The sequence below is a fragment of the Thermobia domestica genome, chromosome 10, assembly GCF_964235325.1.
Source record: "Thermobia domestica chromosome 10, izTheDome1.hap1.1, whole genome shotgun sequence".
NCBI lineage: Eukaryota > Metazoa > Arthropoda > Insecta > Zygentoma > Lepismatidae > Thermobia > Thermobia domestica.
In genome coordinates this window covers 101,709,613-101,723,436 of record NC_137463.1, presented here as the reverse complement: position 1 = coordinate 101,723,436, position 13,824 = coordinate 101,709,613, and the positions used below count along the sequence as shown (strand labels likewise).

General features: G+C 36.7%; 1 protein-coding gene across 2 annotated transcripts in view; it reads left to right on the top strand.

Moving 5' to 3' along the window:
* LOC145662607 (phospholipid-transporting ATPase ABCA1-like) overlaps positions 1-13,824 on the top strand; it is a 1,231,974-nt gene that overhangs the window by 977,898 nt on the left and 240,252 nt on the right. For both annotated transcript variants that reach the window (XM_081728328.1, XM_081728326.1), the window contains one exon: positions 3,836-4,005. In XM_081728328.1, coding sequence (XP_081584454.1) covers positions 3,836-4,005 — 170 coding nt within the window. The remainder of the gene's footprint in view (positions 1-3,835; positions 4,006-13,824) is intronic.

Sequence of the window (13,824 nt, the reverse complement as noted above, 5' to 3'; positions counted from 1 at the left end):
GTTTGGTTTTCACCTGTATGTGACTGGTTTCCACCTGTGTGTGTTTGGTTTTCTCTTCTGAGACTTTGGTTCCTTCCTGTGTGAGATTTTTGCCACGGCTTCTGTTGTCTTCTCTTCTGGATTTTTCTTCTTTCTTCCTCTGCGTTGAACTACCTGGAAGTGATCTTCTTTATCGGATTTCTCACATGAGACTTCTGGTTGGGAAGGTGCTTGGTTGTTTACGTTCAGTCCTTCTTGTGATAGCTCTGGAGCTGTGGGATGATGGTCCTCATAAGGCCCAGAACCCTGGTCTCTCCCTTGTGTGTTGCGGTGCTGGTTTGGTGTGATAGGTGTCAGCGACACCCCGTCATCTTGGCATCTCTTTCCTCTCTCATAGAAGATAGCACGGGAACCAAATTCAGCTGCCCTGAAGATTTTGAGAAAGATTTATCTCGCTGCTGCTGACTTGAAGTATACTCCAAAGTAGTCCTTCTCGTCAACTGCACTGAATTCCCTGGGATCCATCCTCTCTTCTATAATGGCACTCACGTCTTGTTTGGAAAATCTGCTGCTAACATTTTGGATGAGCACCGGTGGCACTGACAGCGCCAGCAATGCATCGGCGTCTAGCATTGTGCTCACGATCTGCTCTTGCAACTCCTTCGCTTCACCTCTGCTGTCTTCTTCAGCGGCATAGGTTTGTCTTCTTGGTTCGTGTTGCTTTCTCTGGTTGTGTTTTCTAGCTGCTCCCACCTCATCTGCTACCTTCCTGGCAGGCGTCTTCTGTGCCCGTGGCATGGCTCTAAACAGGGCCGGAAATTGAGCTTGTAAATGAGGTAGCTGGGAATGGTCCTTCAAGGGCCAGATGTACTAAGGGTAGGTAACTTTAACTGCGTGTGTATGCTTCGCTAATGCTATCCCAAAGAGATAGTATTGCGTTCCCGTCAGCCGACTGTCGCCAAGGGCTGTACAACCTATATGGCCAGTGCGAATCTTGGTCCACAATAGGGGGTCAAGCCGACGGAAAACAATGCCTATTTCCTCAGGAAGCGGTGAGTGTTAAGTGTTGTGAGATCAATTTTATTATTCACGAACTCTTCTCTTTAAGCACAGAATTATCTCAAAAGACTATTCTGTTTCTTTTCACTTATGTCTCTGGTGTCTTGCTGCAGACCACACCTTCGTTAACACCGCAAGGTTTCCCGGTGTGTCACGGCGTCTTCTAATACAACAAAGCATCTTCAGCGTAGAATTCTTCTCTGTGAGTCTCTCTTCTCTGCCTGTGTCTGTTGCCACCGCGACCCGTATTTATATGAAGTGAGTTGTTGGTTTTTGTATATGATGTCACTTCATCACTATTTCATTGTTGTATTTTATCTGACTTGTTTCACGTATTGCTGTCAGTTGTTATATATATATATATATATATATATATATATATATATATATATATATATATATATATATATATCTTATATATAAAAGAGAACGCACAAATCCTTTGTTCCCTCATCACGCTAATACGGCTGAACCAATTTCTTTCATTTTTGGGGGGTTATTAGGATTTGGACCCTAGATGGTTTTTATCATATCACTTTAATTTTTAATTACCAGTGTCTTGAGATAATTGACCATTCACGTGTCCATAACGTACAAATCCTTTGTTAGTTCATCATAGGTAAAAATAAACGTATTTATATGCAACCCGCATGACCGTGTCACTCGGCGGGTTAACATAAATGACAGGCGATATAATGTTAACATTTACTGCAATCTACTATGGTTTTTATCATATCACTTGAAAGCGAAAAAGTAAAAAATATCTAAGTAACAAAGTTTATTGCGTTCCGGGGTGACCGCAGCGAAGCGGGGCGGGTTAACATAAATGACAGGCGATATAATGTTAACATTTACTGCAATCTTCTATGGTTTTTATCATATCACTTGAAAGCGAAAAAGTAAAAATTATCTAAGTAACAAAGTTTATTGCGTTCCGGGGTGACCGCAGCGAAGCGGGGTGAACGCTGCTAGTATATATATATATATATATATATTTACTTATATCGTAATTTTACTGAAAGAAGAGAAATAAACGCAGACGCAGACGCGAACCACGAAATTTTGGCTTTGTCATGATGCATGCTGTTCGGACATATCAACTGAATTTTTTTCACGTTTACTTCGTGTATATGTAAATCAATGTTTAGAGAGAATTGTTAGGATTCTGAAGACAATATTTATAATTTCATGATAAGAAAAGACTGAATAAGATTTGATAAATGTTTCGTACGTTGATTTTTTCTGGAGTGAAGTGTCCATGTTCAGCGTTCACGAGTACGAATTTCCTCAAACTTAGAACTAGTTTATGAGGATCCCAATACATGCCATACCGTTACCAAACTTTGTAGGCACAATGTTGTCATCTCATCATGGTTCATATTAGGGAAATAAGCCCAGTAATTCTGTGGGTATTCTTCTGGTATTGGCTTAACGTTGACATTCACCATAAACTTGCTCGGCAGTAACTATTTAAAATATAATTAGTAGAAACCTGATCAAAAACTACATGATAAGATCACTCGCAATATTCGTACATGCGATGTAGATAAGATGCCTTTTTTTCGAAAAAAAAATAATAATGTAAGGATCCATTCCGTACTAGATAACAAAATTCTGCGTACAGCAACAGAACGCAAAAACTGCATAGCTTAATTGCAAATGCTATATCGATTATCGAAACCTAAAAAGTAAATTTAGCGTTAATTCAAAGCATTACGCAATGTATCCGATGGCATAATTTAGTTACAATTTCTATATGTGGGTTACAGTTCTATTTCCTTTATATTGGCATTGAGTCTCATTAAAAGTAAAATGCATCATTTCATGACATGGCTTAGTCTGTAAAATTTCATGCGATTCCCTCTGCTGTGACAGTATTGGAACAGTAGCTGCTGGTAGTTGGTTAATAAGAACCGTCCTGTATCATACGTTATTAAACTTGAATTCATCAGTGAGTTTTAATTCAGTTTGAATTAATCTTCTTAAACTGTACGCATTCAGTTTACAATTACGATTAACAGTTTTTTTTGTGAACTTTAACACTTTGGGAGTTACAATGCAATCAATCTCAAAGAATGATGTTCAAAAGTAATTAATATTTATTTATTAAAAAGGACTGTGCTTTGTGTGAAATGCTCTCAGAAGTTATATCAAAAGTTATATCAAAGTATTATCAAAAGTTATAGAAGACGGTATGAAGAACAAATAAAATATTTTATTCAATTTAAATATTTCAAATTCTTTTCGAGCAAAAAGGTTAAATCTTAAAATGTACACAATGTCTGCCGAAGCTTATCATTTTTGGCCGCCATTTTAAAGATGTGCTCACATGAGACTTTAGGGAACGTTTGTTTCATTTTTCAAATAATTTGTAAACCAAATATGGAAATTTTTTCGTTTCTTTTTCTGCTGCAGATTCTTTTACGTCTCATATTCGATGTACTAACATCAATTTATTACGAAATATCTTATTGATATGCACTCGAAAAGGAAATGAAAAAGTATAGACAACACGACGGATGTTCTACATATAAAATTTATCCATAAATATTTATTAAATATAAGTTTTTAATTTGATGTTTTCTATTACAAGAAATATTGTATTTTTGTATTTAAAAGATAGAATAAAGCAAACAAATCTATATTTTAATTAATTAGATAAAGTTTTTCACGGAGTATAGAATAATCAACAAAAGTTCTGAAAAATGGTATATCTCATGAGCTTTGGAGTAGAGAGATTTACATATTGGTTTAGAAAGATTTGGACTGAAAAAATTTACATTTCTAATCCTTTTAGATTTATTTCAACAATAAAGGTTGGGCATCGTCTGCATCATATATGAGTGCAATTAACAATGCTATATTAAGGGCATTGTTACCAGAAGACAAAAATAATGGCTCGTATGGGATAGAAGTGTCAAATCATCCGGTAAGCCAGGAATCAAAGAAGGAGAAAAAGAAGTTAGAGTAAGTTACAATTATTGTTACTATTTTGTATCTACTTAATTCTAATAGTATACAGTAGAACATTTTTGAACTAATACAGAAAACTCTGATATCTCAATATGAGTAAATGAACTAGAAGTTCGAGCTTGCAATTCCTAGCTAACGTGTTACATATTAAAGAACGAAGCATCAAAACATAGAAATCTAGTATTGCTGGTACTTTAAGTGGTACGTATTCACAATCGCCCAGCAAAGCAAAATTGCTTTCCTAGTCCTTGTCATGAATGCGATATTTTCTTCCTTTTTTGCAAGGTGGGTAGCATTATTTTAGCATTGTTATATTATTTTGAAATTTAGTCTATAGTACCTAGGTATAAATACAGTCCTGTATTTTGCCCATGTAGTATTTCAAATTGGGGAGTGAGAAAAGAGTATATCTCCGTTCAGAGAAGCAATAAAAATTGCAAACTTACAATCAGTTCTTACAACTCTTTAGGACATGGTTGTGGTTTTATTGTATCAGGATGTTGCAAAATTAATACAGAATTTTAAACCACAAGTTAAAGTATTTGTAACTAACCTCACAGCAACATCCACACAGTTCAGCCAGAAATTCGTGTTATTTAACCCACTAGTAGCGTAAAAGTATGCTATTCTGAGTTGCTTTAGTTTTCGAATGCGTCCTTAGTATTTGTTGATTGCTTAGGGAGATCATATGCGATCATATTAGCTCTTTTCCTTATGTAGAATCCAGCAATCGCCTCAGTTATGGAGCATAGCTACAAATTCAGTTTTATTATAATCCGTGTTATAAACAAATATCACCCCTTTTATTCATTAATTCTTATATATATACGTTATATTAAGTGGGTAATCCTAAGTATGGTATGTTGCCTATATGAGTGCTAAACTCAGCTTATCTTTTAAATTACCATATTACTGTTCTGCACCTTATAAGAGAAACTTACGCTGAGTTATAATCAAAGGTAAGCAATCAAGAAACTTGCATTTAGTACTGCATCGAGAACACGAACATAAACAAGGGTCTCTCTTCTGAGTACAGTAATTTGGTAGAAGGACATACAGCGCTATTTGTAATATGTTGATGAAAACGTTTGTTCTCAAAAGTTTGTTGTTGAAAAGTCAAAGGTGAAAGTTTGGAGAAAGAGAGAATATTACTAAAGTTCAACACCAAACATTAACATAACTCCAACTTCGAAAACTTAATATCCAACTTTTTGAAAGTAATGAATGGCTTACATGTTGTCAAGAGAAACGAAAGTATATATTACTTTTTCTCCTTTGTTCAAGATAGAAAAGTGTGCTCAAGTGGTGATTACAGTGTTATCTGAAATATTTACAGACCATGAAAAGAATAGTTTAATTCAAATCATCTTCAAGTTATATTCAATGAGTAAACATTTATGAAAGCAATGACAGTAAATTTTGGTTTCTTAGATGGAAGTAAGACACTCTTAACCCTGCTCTGATACCTTTATAAAAGTTACGTTGAGACTATCATAAATTCAATTTGAGCCCAGGATGAACGAAACATTGCGTCATTAGAAACAGACCTGTTTATTTCAATATTTCATTTTTCTTGAAATTATTTAATAAAAGTATGTAATCAAATATCAACAGAATAGTCTATGGCTTTGCAACTTGGAAATAACATCTATAGAAAGATGTAGAGGAAAAATATTGTAAAGTCCTCTCACAGGGGTATGTACTGGGCAATTTACGTTTAGTTGCACAATGATTTAATGCACCACAGATATTTTTCTTCTTTCAACGGGTCAAACTAGATCTCTTTTGTTGTCTGAATTAAGTTGAACGGTGTTTGGGACTAACAAAGCTTCCTCCGATAAAATGACTCAGTTACAAGTGAATTGTTTGATATTTTGAGATGTACGCTGCAGATCCAATCATTGGCATGCACGTGGAGTAATCAACTGTAAGGTCACGATACCCTAAATCTCTTTTGCTACATTCCTTTCAGATATGTAAGGCATATGATCAGTGAAAATAACATAATTATCTCTTGTATGTATAGTGTAGAAACCTAGGTCTGCTTCTGTAGCTGGTTCAAGATGACTAGACAGCATCAAGCGACAATCATTGTCATTCATTTTGTTACGCCAAACCACATATCTCCAAATACGAGAAAAATGTATCTATGAGATGGAAGTATTATAGGTTTATCTGACCCCAAATTGAAATAATTATGAAGAAAATTTTTAGACATTACCTACGATATGATCGTAAAACCGTCATGTATGAGGTACGATTTCCCTCGGCGAGCACAGAATCTTGGAAGGGGGAAGGAAGAAAGCAGCCTGGAACCTGTATGTTAGGTACCATCCCAGCATTTGCGTGATAAGAATGAGGAAAATCCAGGAAAACCCTTTGTCAAGATGGTTGGCCTCAAAGAGCTGTTACATGTTTTCAACCGAATGTCCCCACCGGGAATCGAACTCGGAACCACTCACTCCACATAAGAAAAAATAACACCAAGACATGAAATCTTGCGAATATCTGCTACTTAATTTAAAAAGTATAAAAAATCACCCGACGCTAATCTAGATATTTCAAGGAAAAGAATTGGAGTAAAGAGACATGTGATTATATTGACCAATGGTATCACAGCAGTTAACAACGAACTTGTAAGAAGAAACAGAAAATAATGAAATATCTTATTGACAATGTAAACAAGAACTGACTTTCAGCGTCATGATGAATTTTAGTAACAGATTAAATTTTGTAGACGAAATTGTGTTGCGCCTGTGAAGTTTCTGTCAGTAGGATAAAAATATGACAAAATTGCTGTGAGTTTTTTTTATCTCTAAAAAGTAGGAAAACATAATCAATGTGATTATAACCTCTATAAGAGAAAGAAGATTGCAATACATTTTGAGACAAATTCCAATATTTAATTGTGGAATTTGGTCATCATATAGTAGTTATTTGAAAAAAACATTACAGCAAACAATAAATCGTAAAAGATATGTGACAATTTTTATCATCTAGTTAGTCAGAAATAGAATAAACTAAAACATTTGAATACATAAATCCGTTAATTGCTAAATGTATCAAATTGATCTTCCTTAACAAACGAGCTCTATTCATTGTAATTACTTATCCTGTACTAAAGCAATAGCCTATGCAATGCAAAACTTACTGGTACTGAGTTTGGTTGCTGTTAAAGTTTTCTAACTGGAATTACAGTTCATGAGTAAAAGCACACACAACTGTCCCTGAAGATATCCAAAATATCCTGCCGTTCTGCAGAAGTACTTGGTCAGTGAATAGTCTTCCTTCGTGATGTCCTTGGCTCGAAGAATGAAATTCTGTTCCTTTGTGTGTCCTAGGCGTAAAGCGCTCCACAACGAAAAATAATCAGATTTCAATTTTTTAGTCCATCTTAAAGCTTAAACACAAAATGAAAAACGTATATACTATTCAGAATTTCATATATTTTTAGCGTCAAAATATTATGGGTTATCAGCTTAATAGGCTGTAGATATACAGGTGTTGCTTCGACCAATAAAGAGAAATGATAAAAACAGAACCGAATCAAAGAGAAGAGAATCCTGTCTTGTTGTGTGCATTCCTATTTATGCGTTTGGTTTCTTCAATTGTCAACTGCTTTTCACCCAGTTGATTGGCATTGGATTAGCTTCTCTTCTTCCACTTAGGAAGCTTTTCTCACTAAGTATTTCATATTGATTTCTACAAGGAAGCAATATTTAGCGGTCCATTCTCTAATGGTGACTTCAAGTCATTGAGAATAAGCACGGAAGAATGTATCTTTGCGAATCACTATTATGCGGAACTGTTTGCCATCTACATCTAACGAATCAAAGGAAATGTTAATATATAGCTGTTTAGTTCATTTGTTATTTTAGAGCAATTATTCAGTTCAAATATCTACAAATTTTCAAATGTTATCATAGGCGATAGGGATCGGAAATCTTCGAATTAAAATTTTGGTGACAGAATACAGAAAAAAGTAGAAATGTTGAAATTATTGTCACTGCAACAACAACCTTTCCCTCCATTCATATATGCGTCACCAAAAACAGAAGACAAACTTGGCACGAAATAACCTACGGGTAAGAAACATTTAGAGTTGATATGGTCAGAGTTTAGGTGAAACATACAGTTTGCTAAAGAGAAAAGTCATGGTTGCTTGAGGAACCGACTTTTGACCCTTGGGTCTCAGGAGATTAGTTTGCTAGATTTTTAATATGCGTCACAGTTTATTCAGTTATTCCTTACATAAATTTGAGAGTTTTAGCCGTGATTACCTTTTTTGCTTTCTGAATGTAGTATTTCTTCGATTGAAACATTGAAACAATTATTCTTGGGTAATTATAATAATTATAAGTATTTTAAATTTATTTGTCTCTTTTGACAAAATATAAGTTTTGGCTATAAATATTCGAATTTTGTAGGAGTCATCCTCTTGAGAAGTGTTAATAAGCAATAGTATGCGAGTGGAACTATATAGGTTAGGAGAAATTTTCTCTCCAATTCATTTTCGCCACCGAGTCAGCATATTTATAGCAAAAGGGCAATTATGATTTTTAGAAAAATAGTAGGCTAGCACTCTATCAAAGTATCCTGTAATTGGTAAGCAAGTAATTTTTTGATTAGCATATATTCAAATACATTATTGAGTGGATCTGTTTCTGTTATAAATTGAGCAAACAATTACGTGTTTTTTTTTTTTCAGAATTATGTTTATTATCGAATGTTACGTTCACGTAGGAATATAGGCCAAATAATGCAATTAAAGATTCACCTTGGATGTGTATATATTCAAATAAGCGATGGTTGTTTAACTGTATAGCTATACACGGTTCAATCTTGATCATATAAAGAAAGAAAGATTATTAAAAGAGTGGAAGTAAACAACGAAACATAGCATGAAAATAAGTGAATAAGTGAAAAGAACTAAATATTATTTTATAAAAAAATAAATATAATCGATTGGCCGATACTTATACCGATTATACCGACCGATACCATTGACCGATTGACCTGATGTCAGAATGAGTTTTCTTTTTTAATTTTATGTAATCAATATCTATTGAAAAACCTGTAGCAAAGAAAGTGAGATTAATTATACAATATATAAAATATATAAAACTTTATATGTAATCCTACGTCCTATTTGTAAACTCTAATTATATATATATATATATATATATATATATATATATATATATATATATATATATATATATATATATATATATATATATATATATATATATACAGTACGTTCCACGAATAACACTAAGGTCCACCTCCTGAAGAAACCAAGGCATATAGAAAGATGAAACCTTCTGGAACCTTCAAGGGACATAAAAGGCAACATTGTGCTGAGAACGAGAATCCCCCACAAGGGGGGCTAAAGGGGGTTACTGGGGGTAACTCAAAAATTTTAAATAGCAACCCCCATCGTGTGGTACCTCGTTTGAAAGGTAATCACGAGTAAAGACCACTTGTGAAAATTGTAAGTCGCTAGTATGTCCGTAGCCAACATGGCGGCCATCCGTAAAGGACGGTCGAAGAAACATTGCAAACCTGTAAGCAGAGAGTAACATAGTATGATTTGGAACATACCTCATTAATGCAGGAGATGCTCAAAGTGTGCACCGCCCACTTCCTGGCAGTAATGTAAACGTTGGACGAACTCCTCTCGAACACGGGTAAAAGTCATTACCGGTATAGAATGACAGGCATCAACTATGCGTTGGCGCAACTCCGCAATGCTGTTCGGCTGCGTGCGGAACACTATAGTCTTCAAATAGCCCCAGAGAAAAAAGTTGGGTGGAGCAAGGTCTGGCGAACGGGCTGGCCATTCAATGGTGCCACGACGACCAATCCATCGTCGCGGAAACTCACTATCTAAATAGTCACGTACAAGGCGGTGAAAATCGGCAGGACAGCCGTCATGCTGAAAAACGGGCGGAATCTCTCCAAATTCTTGCGGATTCTCTTCCATTGCTTCGACAATCAACGGTGCAATAAAGTCTTGCAACAGCGCCAGGTACTTCTCACCCGTTAATATTCCATCGATGAAGAGGGGCCCGATTATGTGATTACCTAAGATACCCGCCAAGACATTCAGCGACTCTCGGTGTTGAGTGTTGCCGTCACGAAATACATGAGGGTTCGTGTCACACCAATATCGGCAGTTATGCCTGTTGACCTTGCCATTCAAGTAGAACGTACTCTTATCGCTGAAACACACGTTTGTCAGCACAATGGTCCCACGTGCCAATGCCTCACACATCTGCTCACAAAACTCGATACGCATATCGGGATCATGTTCACTTAACTCCTGGACCATATGTAGTTTGTATGGATGGAAGGTATGTTTTTTTAAGATTCTGTATGTCGCTGTGCGTGACACACCACACGTTTGAGCCACAGTTGTTATGGACTGTTGAGGATGCACATTCAGCTCCGCCAACACTTGTATCTGTGTTTCTTCTGTAGCAACACTAGGGTTTCGAGGCTTTGGGGCATTGGTCACAGTGCCTGTCATAAAGAATTTGATTAATAAATGGCGTACAGAAGAAACACTAATTGGGTTGCGCACATTTTGTTCATTGAACAACTGTGCTGTTGCACTGTACGAACGATTCGTAGCACCAAAGAGTAACACAATTTCAATTATCTGTTCAAGAGACCACATTATGTATGCAATGTAGGATGGTCAAACGCACCAGCACAAACACACGTCTACGTCTTTCAGACCTACTGTTCCGGGTTGTAATGTAGCGCACTGTTGGTCGGAAAAGCACATCTGATAGTGGTGCACGAGTAAACAGAGTAGCTTTGCTAAAGTACGTGTGTCCAACACCAAAGCGCCACCACGGGCAACTCGTCGTCATGAACTACATCTCCTCGTCCGTAAGAGTAGCAGTTCGACAGTAGTGCAATAGTAAAGTGTTGGTTCAGTACACGTGCGGTCCGGGGTTCGAGCCTCGGAGGGTTCAGATTTTTCAATAATATTATGGTACTCTCTTTTCTATCGGTTTCAGTTCAATTTGCATGTTTTGTATTTGCAATACTGTTATAGTGTTAGTTGTGTGGTATGTGTATTGTGCATTCGTTCCGAACTAGACCTACGTTAGACTTTAGAGTTTGTTGTGGACACGGTCTGGTCTCTATACGCGATTACTTTTCCAGCGAGGTATCACACGATGGGGGTTGCTCTTCAAAATTTTTGAGTTACCCCCAGTAAACCCCTTTATCCCCCCTTGTGGGGGATTTTTCTCAGCATAATGTTGCCTTTTAAGTTCCTTGAAGGTTCCAAAAGGTTTCATGTTTCTATGTGCCTTCGTTTCTTCTGGAGACGAGCTTTAGTGTTATTCGTTTAACGCACTTCTACCGTCCTTTACGGATGGCCGCCATGCTGGCTACGGACATGCTAGCGACTTACAATTTTCACAAGTGGTCTTTACTCGTGATTACCTTTCAAACGAAGTACCACAAGATGGGGGTTGCTATTTAAAATTTTTGAGTTACCCCCAGTAACCCCCTTTAGCCCCCTTGTGGGGGATTCTCCTTCTCAGCATAATGTTGCCTTTTATGTCCCTTGAAGGTTCCAAAAGGTTTCATTTTCTATATGCCTTGGTTTCTTCAGGAGGTTGACCTTAGTGTTATTCGTGGAACGCACAGTATATATATATATATATATATATATATAGTGTGTGTGTGTGTGCGTGTGTCAGGGACGACACCTCATTACAAAACAAGGCGATGTATTGTAATATTAAAATGGACTTCAGTGGCAATTCTAAATAAAGTTATTTGTATTTTCTGATATGTATATATCGACGAGGATTCTTCAGTAAATATTTGCCCGCACAAAAACGAAAATGTCAATACTCCGTGAATCATGTCACTCTGTTCTTATTCAGTTTCTATATTGTGACAAGTATTTTTTACAATACACAGTTTGAGATCAAATTTTTGACACAAGTTCATTTTTTTCTATTTACGTACGTATATCATACCTCCATGCTTTTGTTGCGTGCTGGATTAAACCAACACGGTTTCTTGTGTTGTGATTAGGATTTCATTCTCTATCTGGGTGTGACAGAGCAGAAAGTTTTTGAATCTTCCACAGAAACTGCACGGAACGTTTTACATGTGAAAATGAAAAATTGATAGAAAGGTACATTTGTCGCGCAAATTTACAAGGTAAACAATTTTCAGATATTGGTAAGCTCCGGTGGTGGCTGTTTACGGAAAACATGTCTAACATGAAACTTTGCCGTCAACAAAGCCAGTTTTACACCAACACATCTTAAGAACTCACTACAAAGTGATGGAGTGACGATGGGCTAATCTTCGACAACAGGATCTCCATGACCATCTACGTTTAGATAGGAAAGGAAGTGAAATGAGTATTCTCCTACCATGAGTCACGTATCATGCTCTCCAGAAGTTATTTTAAAATTGGTGTGTTGTGATTGTATCAAAGGACGATGTGGTTTCAATTGTATTCATTACAAATGCCGTGTTCAAATACTTAGATGTACAGAGCTGAACAAATGTCGAGCAGAGGAAGAACATTGTGACAACTGTGAAAATGACGATCAAATTCAACTATAGGATTCAGATAACACTATGTGACAGCCATTTTGTAACTGCGGTGCCAATATGTGTTCTTTACTAATTCCGATGCGCTGAATTCAAATTCGTAACGCAAAAATTTTCCAGCACGTATCATTTTCGAGTTACGCGTGACGTCACTTCCGGTGCCACGTTGCGGCCGAAAGAAATTTTTATTTATATTGCTGGCAACTCTGCTAAACTAAAAGAAAAGAATAACATGTGGCGTATATCAGTCGGCTAGATCTTTACCCGTGACAAATAAACCGTTGAGAGTTTCTCGTGATCTTTGTGTTATTTATCTTTTACCCTGGTGGAAGTATAGTTGCTGTAGTTCATCTCTTTTACGTAGTTGTATTGGACAGCGTGTTGTGAATAGAATATTTTGTTCCTGTGGTTTGGATATAAGTATATAGTCAAGTTGAAACTCAATGGGTACAGAACGGAATCGTAAACTCGGTTGTGTTACAAATCCAAACTGCTTCTGTTACGTGTGTGGTAAGTTTACACCAAAATCACAGAAAAAACAAATTTCGCTACTGATACGGCCAGCATACAAAGCATACTTTGATTGTCTCCTAGGCAATTAAGATAAATCATGGGAACGTCATGTGTGTTGTGTATCATGTTTGGTAACACTAACTGAGTGGATGAAAGGAAAGAAGCGAGCAATGAAGTTCCGAGTGCCCATGATTTGGCGCGAACCGAAGGACCACACAACGGATTGTTACTTTTGTCTGACTAGCGTTTCAGGTTATTCCAGTAAAAATAAACATTCTATTGTATATGCCGACGTGATGCCAGCAATGAAACCGGTACCGTACGGGCCAAATTTGCCAATCCCCTCGGCACCATTAAGCACAGTGACTGAAAGTGAGGATTGTAGCAACAGAAGAAAGTATCCTTTATCAGAATGGAAATTTGAAAATGACCAGTTGCTTCTGCTCATTTAGCAACCTGAACTTAATGACTTAGTGCGAGACCTGAATATGACAAAAAAGTTAGGCCCAGATACTTGGGTCTAGGCTACAACAGCGGCATCTTTTAGCACCAGGCACGTGTATTTCACTGTACATGGATCGAGAGAAGGAAGTCGCACAGTTCTATCGGATGGAGAATTCAATGTGTGTGTATGTAGCGATGTGAATGGACTGTTCCATACACTTGGAATTGAACATAACCCAATGGAATGTGGTCTGTTTA